Here is a 23,170-nt window from a genome sequence, read left to right on the forward strand (position 1 = left end):
CATTACTGTGAACAAGAACTAGGATGTTTATTTCATTATTGTCAGTTACCAAGTGTCACTTCTTATACATCTTCATGATGACTACATGGTGGACACTACCATCTTCCAAAATGACAATGCTATGTTCACAGGGCTTCATGTATAAATTATGTTTGACCACAACTCTTGACAACTTGACTGGCTCATAAATCACCCAATTTTGATCCCGCAGAAAATGTCTGGAACTGTTTACAACGATAGGTGAAATATAGTAGTCAACATCCCCACAATTTGGAATCTCTGCAGGATCTATTCATCAATGAATAATGTTAGTTGGATATGGCACAAGTGAAAAAACTAGGATTCTCATTGAACTGAGGCCACTACTGAAGTTGGAGGTAGTGTTGCACAGTACTAGTAAGGTGTCTCCCGGGGGTGACTAATTTTATGCCTGGAGTGCTTAGCTGAGGAAGTAGTGGAGAAATGTAACTATTTTACCATAATAGTGTATGAACAGAACAAATGGCCGACAAAGCTTTGAGCCTTTGTGGCATGGATTCAATGATATTGTTGAGTTATTGTAAGGCATTTTGTGTCTACTCATGACAGCTATTAGTGAGAATTGTTCTGTTGCCAGGAGAGATTAAAACCATTGCTTATGCATCCACAATATGCAGGTGTCCCTCCTAAGAGTAATCAGGTGCATTTTCTTTGATGTTTTGGCAGATTTTTGCAATTTCATTTTTGAAATGTGTAAATGGAGTCTGCCGAAACCAATACTGCTCATCACGTTTTATGCAACACCCAGTGTCAACAGGAAGCATCAGTTTGTTTCCCATCACAAACTAAATTATATTTAAAGTGGAATTTACGTGCACATGCACTAGACTGGTCTCAAATTACTCTAGTGCAATATTCATTTTATCAGCATGTATTAAAAGGGTCAGTAAAACAGGAAGAATAACTATTATTACAACAGTGACTAAGTAGCACTGCTGCATGTTGGTAGCAGACAGTGCGAGGCAGGCAGGCATGCAAATTGCTACTGGAGTACCAGTTATTCTTCCTCTTTTACTGTCCCTGTTAATACATATCGGTAAAACGAACATCACAGTAGACTAAACCAAGACCGCTCTATCGAATGAGCGCATAAAATTGCAATTTAAAAATCATTTTGTTCACAACAGGAAACAAATCAGTGCTTTCCATTTACACTGGGCATTGCTTGAAAGAAGTGATGAGCAGTATCCATTTGGGCTGACTCCAGCTACACATTGCAAAAATGAAACTGCAAATATCTGCCAAAACATTAGAGAAAATGTGCCTAACGAGTCTTAGAAGAGACACCCAGTAAGATTTAACAGTATTCTGTTTCTCAAACAAGAATCATCATGTACTGCTTTGAAGTTCCAGTACATCTGAAATTAATTTAAATTTGCCACAAGTATGGAAAGGCAACAATACACTTATATATTTCCACACTCACACAAAGCATTGCAAAACTCAAATGTAAAAATACTTTTAGTAATCACATATTAGCTAGAACTATCACGTATAAAGACAATTGCTGCCTTTCTGTAAGGCAGCAAGAAGAGAGTACTAGCTTCCATAAATGCATTCATAGTTCACCCTATTTCCCAGCTGAAAAAAACTCACTCTTTACGCAATCTATTTCCTAGTTTGTTTTCTCTGTTTCGTTTCTTTTAAGTTTCTTTACTATTTTTCCCATTTATTCCATTTTTCAGCTTTTATATGAGAATAACTTTCTCCCACTTTTATATTTCATTGTTATTCCAATAGCAAAATTACTACCACATGATGTACATATCAGTTATTAGCCACTAATGTCTTTCAGACTGGTTTTAAATCACATACAGATAAGTTTTCATTTGCAATATATTGAAAGCTTCACTGAAGACGAGTTCATGCCATTTAAGAACAACATGAAATAAAGATGATTACAACATAACAGCTGGTATGCATATTCTCCAGTAAAACAAGCCATTTAACTCAATACATGTGTCTGTGCCGAAATTTCCTTTACTGTATTTTCTCCGAACTGTATTGTATTAACTGCTTTGCCTGTTGCACTACACCTCTGTCCCATTCCTCTAAGAAATGTTTTTATCTCATCTAGTAGTGGTTTGAGTTTTTTTTTCCATTTTCATTAGTCTGAAGACACCACCACATAATACCATAGTTAATGCCTGTGTATACATCATTATCCTGTAATTAATATTTTGGGGCTAGTTATCTTTCATTCTGAATTTGTAAAGTTGATCATATAATATTTGAGTATTATGTTTTTCCATGGTTGTTCAGGCTGCTCTGCACTTTTGTCAAATACATCTGATTAAGCTTCAAATGAAAACCGTGCTGAACCATGGGTAGACAAGTTTGGCCAGTAGTCACCTTAGCTCAAGTAGAAGACAGATTTCACAATAAGAACAACAACATAACATCTACTAATAAGCTTCAAGAGTAATAAACAGCAAGCTAAAGAAATAAACTGTAAACCTAAAAGTCAGCCATGCAAGAGAAACTGTACACTGTTTAAATTCACTGCACATATGGCAGAAAAAGAATGGCTTTACCTCCAAGACGCGTTTCTCCAGGATGTGCTTTTCTAAAGAAATCTATGGATATGCATGCCATCTGGCGAACTGAATGCAAGATTAGTTCAATTTGATAAAACCATACAAAAACTATTGCTCTGGATTCTTGATATCAATTATTTTAAAACAGCCATGCAATTCATTTCAAAATATTAAATAAACATCACAAGCATGAGTACAATCCCTTATGTTATTGACAGCTATGCATATTTGAAAAACAAGAGGTAACTTGACAATTTTCATGAAACTGATCCAGTACTGTGTACAACAATGAACTTTAAATGTAATAAATAATTCACACTGAAAGGTTCCTATAAATGCACATGTAATTTTATTTGAATTGTTGCTGCTGTCCTTTTATATAGCTGGGACTTACCCACAGATTACCAACATATTACTTCTCTTATTTAGATAATTAAATTAAATTGATGCAGCTTTACACCATGTTTCCCCTTAAACCCTATAAGAGAAATTTTCTTACTTTCCACTTAAACTTACTTCTGTGCTTTCCTCAAACACATCCATTTTTCTCTCTCCATACATTTCTGCTGTTACTTCATCTGTCTCCTCCTTCCCCATTCTCATCAATGTCACTTGTTATTCTTTGACAAACCCCATGCCCTTTCTTTCTTGCTCTCTGCCATACTTACAATTTTCTACACCATAAAAGAATTCAAATACCTACAGTGCAACTTAGTTGGAATACACCAATAGAGGATTAGATTTTGAAGGCTGAGAAAGTCTTTAAAACTGTATCCATTCAACAAGTCATCCCCCACCCCCTTGCTGAATAAATGGAAACTATTGCACCATCAAATTGTACTGCATCCCAAAAGTAATAGTTCAGGAAACATGTTGATTTCTGTGAAGTGGACAACATTTGCCAAATTTTTGTATAAAAAATCTGTTAGAATTAATAAAATATGAAACATTTTCATATGAGCAACCAAAGTTCAATGCACGCACTTACCATTGTAACTAGGAATAGTGCCTACTGATCTCCCCACAGATGACCGATAGCTGGAACTGCGATCCATATATTCTTCTTCTTCCCATGGTCTAGGATGGTCCACATTTCTTGATGGAGCTTCAAAGAAAGACAACGGAAAAGATGGCTCAATTAACTGGATCATGTGGCACCTTAATGTCACAAAGGATTTATTTCCTTTATTTAAATAAGAAACACACGCACATCATTTACATAATCCCTTCCTTCAATGTTCTTTCAAAATTAATCCTACTGAACTTGTTATGTCCTTAGATCTCCATTTGTTTTTTTAATAAATCTTTTAACTTTCACACCCCTCAAAAACACAAAGAACTCCCCATTAATAAGAAAGGAGACTGAGTGACTAACATCATTTTGATGATGATGTCACTAGAGATGGAGCACATGATCTGATAGGGCCAAGATGGGGAGAGAGAGATTGTTTATAGCCTTTACAAACAAACAGTCTCAACATTCTATTTGATCAGTTTAGACAGACCACAGAGAATCTAAATTGGATGGCCAGATGAGGATTTGAAACTTATCCTTTCCAAGTGAAGATTCAGTGCATTACTTTGCTAAGTAATACACAGCTGGAACACCACTTTTCTTCATAAAGCTTTGATTAAAAGTAGTAACACACTGTATGTCACATTAAAGTAAAAGCTGAGATTTGTATTTACAGCTGAATCAGCTTCTATACATTATTTCTTTTCATTTTACCTCAAACTGTCACTTTTTGGGATTGTTTTCAGTTCAGGCTCAGCTTCCAAGCCTCTACATGTCAGAAGACGCAAAAATATATTAATCTCTGATCTTAAACCTCTCTACATGCTTTACTTTGATGAAAGTTCTGTTGTTAGAGGTTAGATCTCCCTTGATAAAAACTTTCTTCCTCACAATGTTTTAATATTATTCTCACAATGTGCTAACATTTATACTGTTCCTCCCAGGCTTGTACTTTTGTCACAAGAAACTACTCTTCTCAGTCAGTATCTACTGCTCTCTCACACTGAAGACCATCTTTTGTTGTCAGTCTGGTGCCATTCTGCAAATTACAAATTAACAGATGTATTGTTAAATGAAACCGAGTCTGTCTTTTTTTTAAATTTGGTAGTGCATCCTTAGCTAATATTAGGTGGTTTTAGTGCTCAACATAGCTTGGGGCTCAGACAAAGAAAACAAGTGTTTACAAAATGATAGTGGATATTGTTGATGAAAATAACTCAATCATTTTAAATGACAGCTCCCCAACTAGGAAAATTGCAACAAACCAATGACTGAGTGCTGTAGACGTACGTTTGGTGTCACCGAGTTTAACATAAAACTCCATACAGGAGGTAGGCGCAGAAGCCCTTGGATCTGATCATCTACTCAGATTTCTCAGATGTGGCACAGGGGCAATACATGGTGTCATATGGGCAGGCTACAAGTGGAACATTCAGAAAGCAGACTGGAACAAGTACACTACTATGCTTTTAGGAAGGACAAACATTTTCAGAATGTAGAGAGACAAGGACAGTCTACATGAATTTCACTGCTTGTTTTGAAGAATCATGAATGGTACCTATCCCACATAATAAAACCTTTGTTCCAAAAACTACAACACAGTATGGGGAGATGAGGAATGCAACAATGCATTGCTGGAACACAGGAAAGCACGAAAACTGTACAGAAAGCACATTTCAGCACAAAATTACATAACTTCAATAGACTGCATTCAAAAGTAAAGTGACTATTCAAAGATAAGAAGAAACTGCATGGATCAGCTTCTGTAACAACCTTACGAAGACATACCCTGTTCAACCATCTGGAGCAAAAAATGAAGTGTGTACATAGAACCTGGGACAACACAAGTGCAATAGTGCTTCTGAACAAATTAGTGGATGACTCTGTTGAACCATATACTGATGAGCAAGGAGACCATTTCCTTAAAAAATACTTTAATGTTGTGGAACTCAACAGAGCCCTGTTATTTGGGAGAAACAATGCTTCTACGACTAACAATACACAATAACACATCCTCTCTACCTAAATGCAGAAAGGGAGGAATTATTTTTGTAATATTTTTTATAATACTTGGCACAAAAGAACTGATATCCACAAATGGGAAACATCGCAAACAGTGTCATTAGGAAAATACGGTAAAGAACCTAATGAAGCAACATCATATAGGGCAATAATGCTCCTAAACTGTTTACAAGAAGTGCAGGAAAGGAAGTTGGAACATAGGCATGAATGGTAGTACGAGACCACAACCTATTCCCCAAATCAAATTTTGGTTTTCAGAGAAGAAATGGCATGAATGAAACACTAATAAAATTAATAAGCGACATCCAAACATGTCTCACTTGCAACAGATACATCACTGCACCTTTTACTGACATAAACAATGTGTGTAATAATGTCAACTTATCAAATGCTGGATGCCAAAATGTGGAGGCAGAATATTCCTGGTAGCTTTGTGAGCAAACTTATCCCCTTCCTTTCTCACTGGTAACTGGTAATAAGTGTAAATGGCTATATGACACCTAGAATGACAAGCACAGGGCTACCCCAAGGATCAATTATCTCTCTCCCACTTTTCAATATATTGTACAGGACTGCTAGCTAGTCTGGGAATATTTAGGATTTTTATTCAAGAAAATTTATTTCAAACTCTGTTTTCCACGTGTTTCAAACACTGCTGCAGTGTCAGTTTCTACAGAGCATACTTGCCTGAGAATTGCAGAGCTAGTAGCATCACAGCACATTTTCTATTGGTTGCTAAAATTAGCAACTCCCCCCCCCCCCCAATCTTACCAAGCACCCTGCTAAATAAACTAGAATACACACACCACCAATTAGATAATGTGGTAGGTGAGTCACATGTGTCATTTTGGAGAGTCTCTGATGGGAGAGTGTAGATGCATCTCCCTCGTTTCCAGTCAGGGCTGATGTGCTCTTGTGATCCAGACTTCAGCCACAGTGAACTGCTAACGCCATACAACACTAGCCCTGCTTGCAGGAACTGGCTACTGGCTTGCGACACTCCTGCAGACCCACCAAGCATCTGAACGTGCTGTCTATGGCCACTATGGAATTCCAGTGTTACCCATCTACTGCTAATATGGCTGGGCTTGCTGCCCATCTGTCGCATTGCAATGCTGGGCATTGTAGTCAACACAGTTCACACGCAAGTGGCATGCAAATTACACAGTCACCTGCAGATATTGTCTCATCAATGACCATATGGCTAGCCTCACACTCAAGCTACATGCCCACAGGCTGAGCTGCTACCACCTAGTTGCATGGTCCAAAATGACCAGCATCGTGCCTTTCTAACCTGGGCATCACAATCTTCTGCCACCTGTGGCCGTGCAGCCCATTTACCACTCATATGTCTGCAGAGCCCACTTGGTCAGCACAGGGGCTCTGGCTCGCTTCAATGCTGGGGACATCTATTCTTTGCTGCCATGCAGTCAGCAGCCACAGCTGGATCAACACTGTATCCACGCAGATGCAGCAAGCCAATGACCCACTTCACCTATGGACATCAATTGTGCCAGACCACACAGTGACTTGATAAGTACCCTTGAACTTCTGATTACTAGGAGCAAATATGGACTCTCCAACCAGTAAATTATAGTTTTAAATGGACAATGTTCAGGGGTTACTGGCTACATTAATTATATGTGACACTGTCATTAAATAGAGGTTCATTCTTCCTTGTTAAGAATCCTAATTTTATAGGTAGAGCACTTATCTGGTACACTGCATTAGGCACAATGTTTTGTTTCTTAGTAAGAGGAACAACTGGAAAGATACTGCATGCATACAGCATTAGTTATCTGCATGTTTTCTAAGTATCATTTTTTTAAGTTAATTTTTGCTATTTACTGCTCATGCTAGAAACATGTTGAGATGGTTAAGATGTAGAATACAAGGGAAAAATAGGGAAGCTGTTTTCTGTGGACAGCATTATCTGTACACGCATGTCCAATAAATTTTACCTCTTAAGATGTGTATTGGGGAGAGTTTTCACCTACAACAAGTTTACCTACAAAAAGTACATCTACATGTACTGCTGTTGGCATCCATAGCACAGCAAGATACACATTAATAAGAAGTTACTGTTGCTGCTGTTGTGGGTAAGTGAAACCCTATGCAGAAGTACATTTTAACTTATCTCACACAGCCAGTTTTGAGGATGACTGAGGCAATGTTAATGTCTGTTCTATCGCATATGTAGGCTACACGTATTTGAACCATCTCATGACCTGAATGAAGATAACTGCCCACTCTGTATGCTGAATCTTCTAAAATAAATAAATAAATAATAAAAAACCGGATGACTAAAGTGATCCTGAGTTTCACATTGAATTTAGTGGCTCAGAAAGTGAAGAAGAAGAATGTGATGTTACTTCATTAGAGACGGAAAGTGATGGCATTTCGTCAGTTGAGTGACAAGTGCTTGCCAATGGTACGAGATAAATACATTCACTGAGCTCCAGCCAGCTCCTCCAAGATTTATATTCACAGGAAAGCATTGTGAAGTACATGATTAGACTTCACAGTGACACAAACTAAAAAATGACCTTAAGTTTCAGGATATTTATTCGAAGTCCAGAGCACAAGTAAACTCGGGGTTTTATTACTGGTGATCTACAAAAATTTTATAGTCATTATTTTGAGCTTTAAAAGGTGTCTTTATTGCTTTCAGGATGTCAAGTGTGAAAGGTGACAGTCAAGTTCCACATGATTAAGGACCGGAAAAATTTGCATTACAGTTAGTAGCAATCTGTCTTTTCCCACATTTTGATATTCTTATAAACATGCCACATGTGTGCCTGTGCTGTGTTGAGCCACATTTTGAACATATCATTGCAATATTCTGCAAATTCTTTTATATTCTTTACCACTCTGCTTATGATTTATGTTGTCCATTCAGTACACCAATCAGAGATATCATAAATTTAGTTTTTCTGTGTTCACTTGCATTTTATTTCCCTTTTTGTGGAGTGTGTTATCACTTGAGGAATACAAACACAACAGTACAATACCACATATCCTTCTCTAGTACAGTTATCAGATTTTTTACACATCAATGTGTATTATTTGCTACTGGGAGAACCAAAAGAGACACTCCACATGAGATCACTTAGAAGTTATGAATCAATATAACTAGAGGTTTGTATGCATGTTTCTTCTTGTCTTTTGTACTTGCCTGTGAACATTTCTCAAATATTGCTAAGTTATGAGCCACAATTAATTGAGGATAGTTTATTAATATTCATTACATTAGAGTGACATGAACTTTATCACCCAAGATTTACACTTTCGTCAGTATGTTATGTGATGGCACTACACAGAAAGTGGTGTTATAAAAAAATCATTCATATACCTCTGATATATTACTACGATGATACATTATCATATAGTTTGTAGAAATACGACGGTTGGAACTTAAATAGTGGCAACTGTTTCTTCACAACTGATAAAAAAGAGTTACACGTTTGCACCTATTACTGTCCTTCAAAGTAGTCACCAGTACTGTGTAGAACCCACTGCCAGCAATGTGGAAGGCATAGCATACCGTTACCAGAGCCTGTTCTGTTGATGGTGCGAATGGAACAGTCTAAAGTTATAGTGATTCTCGTGTACGACTGTGATGGTGTTATCCTAACGCATTACGTTCCTCCATGGTAGACTGTCAATGCACAGTATTACCGTTCGGTTTTGGAGCATCACCTGCGACCAGCTTTGTGAAAGAAGCAGTGACAATGTCTGCGCAACCCACCCATCATTTTGCACGACAATGCGTGGGCACATACAGCGCAAGCTGTGGCTGCTCTGTTCGGTCAATCTGACTGCAAAGTACTGCACCATTCATCATACTCCCCAGACTCAAGTCCCTGTGGCTTTGATTTGATTCCGAAGATGAAGGAACCACTTCGTGGCATTCACTTCAGAACTGTTCCAGAGATTTGACAGGTAGCAGACCACTCCATTTGCACCATCAAAGGAACACGCTCTGCTAACGGTACACTACACCTTCTACATCACTGGCAATGGGTTCTACATAACATTGGTGACTACTCTGAAGGACAGTAACAGGTGCAAACATGTAACTCTTTTGTATCGGTTGTGAATAAATAGTTGCCACTATTGAAGTTCCAACCCTCGTATTATCCTCTTTATGTTTTATGAGTATTTAGTGGCCTTTGCATTTATTTTGTCTTGGAACACATTATTTCAAGTTTTTCACTTTGCTCTTAGATGTAAGTTTAATATTTGGTAGGCACCTAATGTTTAGATTTTATGGATAAGATGTTTATTTCTGCTTTACTCCCTCCACGGTAAATTGGGACTCGTTCACACATTTTTTCAGTGGTACAGTTTTTTCACGCTACTAAGGTGGTGAGACCACCACTGCTTGTTCTGCAGATATCTGTGGGCGGTGGTCTCTGACAATACCCTGGTATTTTTTAAGCCCTCCCCCATCTATTTCTTACCCTCCTGCTGTGTCACTGAATCTATCCTGCATTTCTTCTTCTGACAAAGAAGGGCAGTACTCTCTAAACCCTTCCAGCAGTGACGACTTTTTTGTCTCTCCTCTTACATCCAATGTTATTGAGGCGTCACACCTCTCTTGTTGCATGTCCAACTAGCACATACATGAGCATATATTCAGTGAGTGACACCATTCCTGGCCGCCTGCAGAAGAGAGGTCAAACTATGCCTAGACTACATATGTATATGGCAAAGAATGACTTTGATGTATCACCCAGCAAGTATTCGATTCTGCTCTTCCTCTCACGGAGATGTATACAGTTGGGCCATACAAATTACCAGTCAAGACAGTAGTCAAATTAAAGCTGCTTCTTGATACTTTGTAAGTACGCTGTCTCAGGATAGTGTGTGTCATCTTTAAGTGTCTGGCAGCTTAGTTTCTTTAGTATCTCTGTGAGATATGGTTCTCAGTCAAATGCTTTTCGCAATATCAAGTGTGAAAGATGCCAGTTGAATTCCACACGATTAAGGACCAGAAAAATTCACATTTTGTGATAAATGCGAGATAGGTGCGAATTCTGCCTCAAAATTCAAAAATGTGAAGTTGCCTAACAGACACTTTTGCATAGCGAATAGTAAACAGAGGAAGTATTTTATCACATATAGTTTGCAATACCTTTATTTTTGGCTTATTAATATCGAAAACGTAACCAAATTTCAGTTACTGGTATTGAACATCACCTGGAAAAGCTCAATTTGGGAAGATAATGTGTGTCAGAACCTGCTTGCAAAACAATAAGTGCACAAATGCAATGTATCAATTTGCTCGATGCTTTGGTGCCATGCCAATTGTGGGTGGTTGAGTGATCTGTTTAAGATAAATGTCGCATAATGCAACATGCAATGTAATACTCAGCCGTGGGACCTAGCATTTTATAACAAATAAATGCATATGTATTTTTCATAGCTTAAGTTCTACAGTTGGTATAACATAGACTCATTTAACATGGCAAATTAGGTGGCAGGTATTTCAAATGGTGGTTGCACTGAATACTGTTAAGAGGTTGGGGTTGAACTACGTTGTTAACAATATTCTGCCAACCTTCACAATAGCCATTCCTGAATGCTTTGTGTTATGCATTGCTCATTGTTTTCTTTTCTTATTTTGAAATGAATGAAGCAACTAATCTTGGTCCATCACAAATTTCAATTATGACCCTTAAAACACCAGAAGAGATTGGTGATCCCTGTGACAATGCGTCAATTATGCTTTTGCAGAACATAGGTGTAGGCTGCTACCCTGTAAGAGGGAGGCACCACTCCTTTCCCCTTGGGTAGTCAAAATTCTAGTCTGTTTATGATTGCAGCCAGCTACTACTATTAAATAGTGTTCACCCTCCGTACTATAGTGACTGGAAAACAAAATTTTTCACATTTTCCAAATGCGCCAAAATTCTTCCTCTAACATTCAAATAGAATTACTTTCAGTTCTACTTCCACACCAAATGCCTTGTCAGTTCTAATGGTTGCTTTGTCAAGCATGGGCCTACCTATGAACGCTCACGGAAGGCAGAAATTAATATTCCGCAGATTTTGTAGGCATTAAATTGGGCAGGAAAGAATGTTGAGGAACACCTTAAATCACAAACACATTCAGTTCACTGGTAGGAAAATGCCGCTGCTCTTTAACAGCACAATCATATACTGAAATCTTAAATGCAACCATACGAAGAAAATAAAGGCTATTTCGGAAAAAAAAAACAAAATAAAAAAGCATGTTGAAGTTTGTGCAAAAGCAAACATTTCAGCCAAAAAGTTCCCCATCAGCACTTTTTTTTTAACAGTCAATTTCAAAGAACTAAGGCTTTGTTTGTCTTCACTCGTGTAGCATGACAACCTTTATATTTGTGCATCTAATCATTCATAAACATAAAAACAGATGCGAATTTCACAAAAAATCTAAGTGAATTTTGCAAAAAAGATGCAAGATGAACCTTGCACATAACGCTTTTGGAATCCATGCTGGTTAGCACGGAGATCATGCTGCTTGAAATACCTCATTATGTTTGATCAGACAGTACTTTTGTGGATCATGTGTTCCACCTTTCTTGCAGACAGGTGTAACCTGTGCTTTCTTCGACTACTGCCACAATATTTTATTCTACAGCAGGTTATAGTTAAGAGAGCTGCTAACTTAGCCACAAATCCAGTAGAGAATCTGATACAGATTCCATCAGACTCTGGTGCTTTGTTCAATTTTAGTCATTTTGGCTGTTTCTCAACACCACTGATAACAATATTTGTATCATTCATCTTAAAGGTGTTGTGAGAATTAAATTAGGGCTCTACAACTGGATTTTAATTTGTAAACGAACATTTGAAAATGGAAATCAGTGTTTTTGCTTTTGCTTTGCTACCCTCAAGTTCATCCTTGTCTTGTCTATGAATGTCAAGACACTAACTTTGTAACATTAACAGCCTTCACATACTACCAAATTTCTTTTCGTTTTGCAACAGACCCTTCAATAATACTCTGTTATAGGGTGGCTGTTGAAGGCTTCATGCAAACTCCTCTTGACAGTCAAGCGTCTTACATCAGCATCTTCCTATATCTAAGACTTGTGATTTGTAACAATATTATGGAAAGGAAAGTTGCTGATCAATATATGGCAGAGATGCTGAGTCGCAGATAGGTACAACAAAAAGACTGTCACAAATAAAGCTTTCGCCCAGTAAGACCTTCATCAGAAATAGATGACAGACACATACACACTCTTGCAAATGCAACTCACGCACACAACTGCCGTCTCAGGCAACCAAAGCCACAGTGGTTGAAGTGTGGCTTCAGCTGCCTGAGACTACAGTCGTGTGTGTGTGTGTGTGTGTGTGTGTGTGTGTGTCTGAGATCTATTTTTGATGAAGGCCTTACTGACCAAAAGCTTTATTTATGACAGTCTTTTTGTTGTACCTATCTGCACCTCAGCACCTCCGCTATGTGGTCAGTAGCCACTTTCCTTTTCATAATTTTGTAGACTTGTGATTTGTTTTAATCTGTTACGCAGTAGTCTCAGTTAATTTACAGTGACTGTATACCACTGAGTGTCCCTCCAATCATGAACTGTTATACTAAGTACACATCTATCAAGTGCACGATCAACTGTTTTTCTGAACCACAGTTCTTTAACAAGCTCCACTGCAGGGATAAATAAATCTACAGGGTGTTTCAGCACAGTGATTACAGACTTTCAGGAGAGACAGATTGCACCTACACAATGGTAAAAGACATATCAATGAATGGTCAGATGTGCTTTCGGGGCACAGCAGTGACAACACAAAACACAAGAAAGGAAGGACAGTGAGAAAACATGCTACTGGACAATGCACACATACCTGCTGTGATGTGTTCTGTTACATGGTTTCAGCAGGATGGGGGCCCCATCACATCAGAGCCTTAATGTACATTGAAACCTGAATGCAACGTATTGTCAACAATGGACCGGCCTGGGTGGTCTGGTACATTGTCCAGTGACATCCTCACTCACATCAAATACTTTCTCTGAGAATATGTCAAGACAATGGCATATGAAAGAAGTATTCTAGTGTGGACCACAAGTAACAAGTTGTCTTCCATGAATGAACACAGCCAATATATGGTTAACTTTACCTTCAAGTTGCTAAAAATGTTGTGCACCATACCACCAATAGCTACAAAGACAGCTACCAGGATGCCTCCCTATGGCATCAGCTTCTCTGAATTATGTAGGTGGTGAGATCTCTACCTTCAGCATACACTTTATTCTTATAATTACCAAGGCCTCTACCTCAAATAATCACCTTAACCACATTTCCCCCTCTCATGTCATTTTCCACACCACTCCACTACCCAATCCTTGGACCTCCCTCCCCTTACTTGATCTGCCCACCCACCTTTAGTTTCATAAATGTCACCTCTTGATTCCTCAATTTTCTACTTCATCTATCCTTCCTTCTACCACAGCACCCACTACCTCCTTATCTCCTGATTGTCTAGTACACCTTGCCCTTTCCAAGTATCTTTCTTCTCATAACTCTTGTCAGCCTGGTGGCAACTATACGTAAACAGTGAACATTGCCACAGCCTTGGTGAGAGAGAGAGAGAGAGAGAGAGAGAGAGAGAGAGAGAGAGAGAGAGAGAAAGAGAGAGAGCGCTCTGAGCTATTAGATATTTTTACATGCCACACACCATCTAGATAGAAGTTAATGGTTGCCTTTCTCATTTTTGTTTATTGTTTCCATCCCAAAACCTTTGCTATCACAATAAATTCAATACTTACATGCATTAACTGGTGATTCATATCTCAATCGATACGTTGGTTCTCGAGCAGCAGACGGCGTTCTCGACGCATTGCGAGGATCCAAATGAGCCATCTTCCATTGCCTCAGTTTTTCACGTTCTCTTACATTCTGCAGGAACACTTTTCCAATGCCAGTTGCTATTTTACTCAACTCCTGTTCTTCTTTCTGTGTAGTAGAACAAACAAGTCCAATTTAAAGCACTGTAATTAAAATTGGTGCTTGTGTGTGTGTGTGTGTGTGTGTGTGTGTGTGTGTGTGTGTGTGTGTGTGTGTGTGTAGGGAGGGGGGGGAGGGGGGGGGGGGGGTTTGCAGCTGTACAAATGCCAATTCGAAATTTGCTGTGAGGGGCAAAGAAGTTACGGGTTGTTGTGTATAATGCCAGGGGATGGAGAAATGTGTGACAGTAAAATTACAAACATTTGAAATGCTTTAGTACAGAATATCTATAATGTTAAATGAAGTTTCCCCAGCACTTGATGAAGCAATAAGCATAGTTTCAATCACAAAATGGTAAGAAAGCTCTTCTTGATTATGAGCAACAATTTTTATCACCGCAAGTTAAGAACCCAGAAACTGTTTTGCTGATCATCCTTACCAGAGCTTACAAGGGGACCACTCTGAAATCAAATTTTTGTAATTTTTTATATTTTGGTATGTGAAGTTCAGGATTCAAATACCAATCTACTATAGTATGTTGGTGCAACTCTCAAAAATTCTTGAGAAAATCAACATTGAAGTTTTGTGAGGAACTTTAGTTCACTAAAACTATGAAAATTTTCACAACAGGCTGCATGGCCAACTTGATGGCATCGAAGAAGGTAACATGTAATCAATGGATCACTGGTTGAATCTTGCTTTCTTGTCCTGTTTTTGTTTCAGTTTAAATTCCTACATTATTTAAATATAAAATCATAAAACAATACCAGAGAAGGAAAGTTGCTACTCACCATATAGCGGAGATGCTGAGTCGCGATAGGCACAACAAAAAGATTCACACAGTTATAGCTTTTGGCCATTAAGGCCTTTGTCAGCAGTACACACACACACACACACACAAACGCATTGCAAGTTTCGTTTGTGTGTGTGTGTGTGTGTGTGTGTGTGTGTGTGTGTGTCTGTCTCTGTCTATTGCTGACAAAGGCCTTAATGGCCAAAAGCTATAACTGTGTGAATCTTTTTGTTGTGCCTATCGCGACTCAGCATCTCCGCTATATGGTGAGTAGCAACTTTCCTTCTCTAGTATTGTTATATTCCATCCTGGATTTTCCATTGTTTAAAATTCATAAAATATATACTAATTAACATTTGTCTAATCACTTTTTTTTTTTTTACTAAAAACGAATCTCTTCTTGTTTCTAAATACATATCACGTGCAAAATTACAGTTTTTAGAAACAACATGACATGCATTTTTCATTAAAAAAATTATTAGACATGAGTTAATTAGCACAAATTTGACAAATTTTATATTTGAAGAGGTGGGAGGTATAGCCATAAGCCACATTCAACTAGTTTTGAGATACAGCAACTTTAAAGTTTCAAGTATAAAAATGTTGAAGACCAAATAGACACTTCCTTTTTGCTTTTAATTATACTTTAATACACTGCAAACCTTGTGTAAAATAGACGATCTGCTTCCTGTTGAGCAATATTAATTTGAGAGTCATTTTAATTATGATGTCATCGAAAATGGCTTATGACTGTGTCTCCCTGAAAATAATTTAGAACACAAAATATGTTTTAAAGGTTTTGTTCTGAAAATTACATAACAACTAGTAGTTTTTAACCATTTTTGCACTTTCACATACACATATGTACATAACAGATAAGTCAGTCTAATAATTTGTTTTACATCGTAAATGTGAAATAAAGGAAGTTCTTCTATATCATCATCGTTCACAAGCGTTCACATTATTTCCAGCACATGACCGAAAGACAGTATGTCATCAATCTTTTTCTGATTAATTTGAATTGGCTTTCTGTATTTTATTGGCAGCTGAAATATATCTGGTTCAGCAGGTCTTCCTTTCCTCTTGCTACGTAGATCCACTGACGTGAAGTTTCCTATTCTGAGTAGCAGTGCTTCACACTTGGGAGTGTGAAGGGATCTTTACACTCCAACCGAATGGGATCTCCAGATATGAACAGAGTGGGTATCGAGATTAATGATCAATCACCCAAGCTTCTGGAGTCTTGTCTGTGCATTTTCATCACAACGAAATTTTTTGGACAACTTCTGCCCATCATCTGGCACGTGTATTATTGGACATCTGTTTCTTGCGTAAATTTCAATGCGACCAAAATCACGATCTCAAGGAAGTCTAGCTTGACCTACCATGGGGAAATAATGCTGCACAGGTTCAAATCTTTTGGTGGTAATGAGAGTCCTTTCCAGGACAATAAGAAGCTAATTCTTTGCCTGGCCCTTACAGTTATCTGTGATTATGTGGAGATTTTAAGTTTGAGTGTTAGTTATCTCCAAGTATTTTGATAGAGAGTTCCCGACTTCATCTGAACCATTTCCTCAGTCCTCCTCACTCCACTGAAACACGTACTCCCATTTGACCCACAATCGTGGATAGCGTAGTTTTACGCCCATATTTTTCTTTTGTAGAATGCCGGGCCAACTGTTAGTTTTGGTGTGGGAAACGTTTGTTGCATGACCATTGCTACTACATGGTGCTCTTCACATTCTCTTTAGCCAGATTCTGGGTTACTTGTTGCTGTTAGAAAGGCATCACATGTTGAACAGGTACCACTGCCATAGAACACATTAGGTAAGTATTAAGGGCATTTTATGTCCCATAATGAGTGGAAAATATTTTCTTCTTCTCCAAGTAGTTTCACATAGCACTTATTTGAACAACTACAGGGACTTCCCAAAGATGCTGCCTGAACAGTCTTGTTGGTTTTAGAAGACACATACTGCAGACCCATGTTACATCCAGGTTTGGCCTTAATTTTTTTCCACACATCAATATTACGCTTTCTTTTTCTTGAAGAGCTTGGTTTCTGGGATGATACTTCATTTGCTATACTTATTTCAAGCTGTAATATGAATAGGAAAATAGTCACAGAACTTCCGTGAGATATAGTCACAAGCCACACAAGTCATTATATGCCACTGAAATGGCAGTGAAATAAAAAATATTCTTACATGTTTGTAGCCATGAAAACTATATTATTACCGCAATCAGTGGTCATTAAAATTAGGCTCTAAAGGTTTCTCATTATCATAAAAGATGATGATCAACTGTAAGAGCAACGTTACATGAAACAAAGTCTCAAGCCCTTGAACGATCATCCGTAAAAAATATTTTTGTATAGTTACCGAAACATCTTCTGAGCTAATACTGTTGCTTGATGGACACCAAGACTCGTTTATTTTCTCAAGACTTTTTGAGAGTTGCATCAACATGCATCGATACATTGATATTAGAGTTCTCAACTTTACATATAGTAACACAAAAATAACAAATCTGATGGCCGGGTAGTCTCCTCATTATAACAGAATTTCACATAATAATACATGGAACAAAGACAAAACTAATCCCAAGAATATAAACAATTATACATCAGAATTAAGTGCAATACAGTATTAGCTATGCATGAGTCTGATTATCTAAAAAATAAAATTACACAAATGAAGTGACATACGGATTAAGAACAATTTCTCCATCAAAATAAATCTCATGATGCCGGAATGTTCTTGGAATTAAGAAGAGGGTATTGATGTTTTGCACCTTGGAAATATATGGTGTGGGTAGGAAACATGAAGGTATTAAAGATGCAAGAACACCTGAACAGACTTATCAGAGCTATTTGAAATATGCCGCTATAGAGAAAGTTTAAAAAATTAGACGACACAAGGAATAAATGCTGACATACATGGAAAACATTATAAAAGAAATAAGCGAAAAATGACTACCACAAGAAGTAGGCAGATAAACATAGCATGAAGAATAGTGGTAACTACTGATGACCAGGGCAGATGGGAACTAAAACTGCAGGTGCCAAGAAAAACTGAAATACAGTGGTCAGACTAGTTAACAACCTCAACAGCTATACTTTGCAAGTGATTTTACAGTGTGTGAAGGGGGATAATTTTCCCACATCATCTGCAAATGGTGTGCAGGAAGATCAACAATTGATACACCTCTGATTTCACTATAATGGCCACTTTGTGTGATACATGTAACAGGAAGTAAAAAGATGCTTCACTCTTCTTGGAAGTGCAATAATATCTCTCTCCCTGTGATGCACTTTCTCTCTCTCTCTCTCTCTCTCTCTCTCTCTCTCTCTCTCTAAGTGTGTACCACTGGCATCTGAGGAGTGTCTGCATGATATTTAGTGCTTTGAATCATCTTTATTAATCCTATTTGGTAAGCATCGGAGTCAGACGAGCAATATTTAAGAATCTTCCTTAACATTCCACCAACTTGGCTGGCATCTGCTTTTCCTATAGCTGTTTTTAAGTAGTCACTCCTACTTGGATTACTCTGGGTGTATATTCCTACATATTTCACATTTGTTACTGATTCCAGTGATTGTCTCCCAAACACTTAACTGAATAACAGCTGCCCTTTCTAACACTTTAAACACAATAGTTACATTTGTTTATGCTAGAGTTTAACTACCAGTCCTCACAAAGAGTGTCAGTCCTCTGTCTTTCACTCCAGTTTTATGGCAATGGAAGTTCCCTGTGTACATCATCATGTGCAGAAAGTCTTACAGGACTTCCAGTGTTATCCACAATATAATTTACGCATACTGCGAACAGTAACAGCACTGTAACACACCCTTGAGGTATTCACAAAGTTACTTTCACAGTGTATAATTCTCTCAACCGCCTTTTTGAAATTATGTGTTGTGTGTTTTTTCTTACAAGATGCTGAGTGCAATTACAAGTTTGTCCTACATTGCAGAGCTCCAAAACAGTCATAATACACAAGCATGAAAAGCATTCCATAATTCTGCAATGGACTGTCATACATAATATAGGCCAATAATTAAGTATAACATGTTACTCACCTCATGTGGAAGACATGCTATGTTTTGCTCCACAGTTTTCTTTGTTTTATTGGGATGTACTTTCCCTAGTGCGTGTTGTGATGTACTGTGTATTTTTGAATGTTGAATGCCACCAAAAAATGTATTTCATGCCGTAGCATTAGTTGTATTATACATTTTCAGTAGTATTCATTTTCAAAAAATCAGTCACTCCAAATTTCCTTTTATATTGACACAAATGAAAGTGTATTTCTGAGAATTTTGAAGTTACAGATGTTATGGGTAACACATTTTTAGTAAGTCAACATTTGTGAATTACACTTACTATTATGTATATTACAGCTATCACACAGTGTTCCATTTAGAATTAATTTTGTCACTTTGCAATGGAGTGTGCACAGGTGTGACACTTCCTGGCAGATTTAAAGTGTGTGCCAGACTGGTACTCGAACTGGTGACCTTTACCTTTCATAGGCAACTGCTCTACTAACTGCACTCCCCTTGCATGACTCACGACCCAGCCTCACAGCTGTATTTCTGCCAGTACTTCATCTGCTCCTTCCAAACTTCACTGAAGTTCCCCAGCAAAACTTGCATGATTAGCACACCTAGAGGAAACGGTATTGCAGAGACATGGCTTAGTCACAGCCTGGGGGATGTTGCTGTGGATAAGCCGTGTAACTGCAATATCCTTTCTTCCAGAAGTCCTGGCCCTGCAAGTTTGGAAGATAACAGATGAGGTACTGGTGGAAGTAAAGCTGTGAGAGGGTGGGTTTGGAATTGTGGAGATGTGCTTGGGTAGCTCAACTGGCAAAAAAATTGCCCATGAAAGGCAAACGTCCCAGGTTTTAGTCCCTGTGTGGCACACAGTTTTAATCTGGCAGTAAGTGTGACACTCAGTTTACGCTTTCAACGTGAGTGTATAATGTTTTCATTTATTCTAATTTTTTGCTATTTTTAAGTTTATTAAATGAATCTCCCACCCAATAGTTTCAGAGTGTCAAAAAGTTTTACCCCAGATTTTTCTGCTGTCATGACAGATATCTCTCTGTTAGGTGTTTGTTAGGTGATAACCACTTCAGTCCCTGAAGGGAATTCTTAACATATGTAGTGTAACAGATCCAGAAATTAAAAGAGAATCAATCAATAATATCAGATTACAGTTATTTGTTTACTGCTCTGTAAAAAATTGCACCAGCCACAATGCAGCCCAACTGTGAACACCATTCTTGGGAAGGGATGAGTTAGTTGAAGTTTGTAAGCAACTGGGAATATAGAACATACTACTGTCATGTGATTGGAAGTTTGCTGTGAACGTGTGTGTTTTTGGGGATACAGAGAGACATGTACCAGAAGTACCAAAATTACCTCAATTACTAGCCTTTCCGGTGGAACTGTCTACTCTACAGGAAGTACTGGAGCCATCACCACTTGTCCAATTACAGTGAGTGGCTTGTCAATGGTAGGTATAGGGGCCCTATACAGAGATAAGTCAGAATATTACACCAATCTCCTAACCTCAACTAACAAGTACAAGGTTCTGTCTTCCACTGAAAATCAAACTAAACCAATGAGACACTTCACCTATTAGGAAATCTGATATGTCCTGTGTCATGAGGAGGCAAATGCAAAAGGGTAGAGGTCTACTACTTAAAAATAGTTAAAAGTTTTGCTGAATAATGGCAGTAAGGGATGGGAAGGATCATGATGTGCCTACACTGAAAAATGAAATGGCAGCAAGGAATGGGAAGGATCACAATGTGCCTACAGTGGGCACACACAAAAGTCTCATTCAAAACACTGAAGAGACTTTTCTAGCAGGCACTGAAGGGACAGGGTGAAACCCATTGCAATTGTGACATGCTAGAACAAATGGTCCCTGTTGTCTGATTCTCCATCCAGTCAAAATAACTACTGCTATTGGAGACCTAGAAGTACCTTTATAAGATTCTCGGTAACGTGACCCCCCCCCCCCCCCCCCCTTTCCAGTGAGTTATTAAATGCTTGGTCAGAAACTGCTTAAACATCCTCAACAAAGTGCCAGGGTTTGGAGCACTCCTAAAAAGCACTGAAGCTCACATAATACTATGTATAGGAAACTGATTAAAACCTGATGTTGAAGTAGTTATATTTTTCAAGAAAAGGTAAGTGTATATTGAAAGTAAAGGAAAATGGGAAATGGACATGGTGTATCTGTTGCAGTAGGCTACATACTTAAAGCCACTGAGATCAAAACCGATGCTTAATGCAAGATTCTTTGGGCTACACTCAGTATCAGGACTGGGCAGAAATTTTAACTGCATCTTTCTATCAACCACCGGACTAATTCCCAGATGTAAACTAAAAATTCAGAGAAAACTTACATTTACTAGCCTGTATTTTCCCCTATCATACTGTCAATATTGGAGAAAACTTTAATCATCCAACAATCGATTAGTATAATTTACAGTTCTGTAAGTGGCAGACATGGCAAGACATCCAGGAAAACTATGCTAAATGCCCTCTCTCAAAAATATCAGGGAAGTATCGAGAGCCCACTCATAATTAAAAAATATTAGATGTAATGTAAACAAATAGCTCTGACTTCTTCCAGGATGTCCACACTGAAACTGGTGTCAGTCAATATGATGCAGCAAGAACAACAAAGATTAGCAAAGTACAAAGGGGAACTACAGCAAATAAAAAGTGTTATACATTCTGCAAACTAAATAAAGAGGCAGTAATGTCATATCTCAATGATGAACTTTAGCATTTAACCGTGGACGCGGGCATGTGGGAGAACTGCGTTCTTAGTTTAAAAGAATAGCTGACCACGCAGATGATGGAGGCACCCCTCCACAGTATAGTGTCACTGTAAAGAAATTTACAAAGAAACACAGGCTACTGCATAGTAGGTGTAAGACAAAGTGTAGGGCTACAGACAGAGTGATGTCAAATGAAGGACAACTGAAGCCCTGTCAGTTTCTATGTAGAATTTGTGGCTGAGTGGGCCCGTCTTTTAATTATATTGTAACACAGACCTCTCAGCCAAAAAACTGTGCCCAGCAGCTGGAAGAAAGTACAGGTCACACATGCCTACAGGAATCTAGCAGAAATGATTTAAAAAAACTACCATGATACATTCTTGTCATCCATTGTTTGTAGAATTTTAGAGCATATTCTACACTTAAACATGATGAGGTATCTCAAACAGAAGTATCTGCTCCATGTTAACCAGCATGGATGTCGACAACACCGATTATGTAAAACCCAATTCGTGTTTTTCTCACAGCATTATGAAAGCCATAGGCCATGGGAGTCACACAGATGCAGCGTTCCTTGTATCCTGGAAAGCATTTGTCTTAGAAGCACACACAGGCTCATGACTGAAGGTATGTTCATATGGAGGTATCGAGTGAAGTTTATGATAAGAATGAAGATATCTTGCAGAGAGGATGCAGTATGTTATCTCGACTCAAGAATCATTGACAGATGTAGGAGCAACTTCAGGCCTATCCCATGCAAATGGGTTGGAATGTTTGCTGTCCATGTTTTGGATGGAATGATCACACAGGCGCAGCATGTAATGCAGGTGGCAGACTTCATTTTGTTGGTAGGATACAAGGAAAATGGAATAAGCCTATAAAGGAGACGGATTACAAAATACTCATGTGATCCGTTCAGGAGTACTATCCAAGCGTGTGGTACTCATACCAAATAAAACTATGGATAGTGAATTTATACGCAGAACAGCTGCATGAATGGTCACAAAT

The 23,170-nt window shown here is 38.2% G+C and overlaps 1 protein-coding gene across 6 annotated transcripts in view; it reads right to left on the minus strand.

Moving 5' to 3' along the window:
• LOC124787972 (actin-binding LIM protein 1) overlaps positions 1–23,170 on the minus strand; it is a 355,811-nt gene that overhangs the window by 43,318 nt on the left and 289,323 nt on the right. For all 6 annotated transcript variants that reach the window (XM_047254984.1, XM_047254982.1, XM_047254983.1 and 3 more), the window contains 2 exons: positions 14,388–14,574; positions 3,565–3,681 (listed from right to left, as the gene is read on the minus strand). In XM_047254984.1, coding sequence (XP_047110940.1) covers positions 3,565–3,681; positions 14,388–14,574 — 304 coding nt within the window. The remainder of the gene's footprint in view (positions 1–3,564; positions 3,682–14,387; positions 14,575–23,170) is intronic.

This window comes from Schistocerca piceifrons, chromosome 3 (assembly GCF_021461385.2).
Source record: "Schistocerca piceifrons isolate TAMUIC-IGC-003096 chromosome 3, iqSchPice1.1, whole genome shotgun sequence".
Taxonomy (NCBI): Eukaryota; Metazoa; Arthropoda; class Insecta; order Orthoptera; family Acrididae; genus Schistocerca; species Schistocerca piceifrons.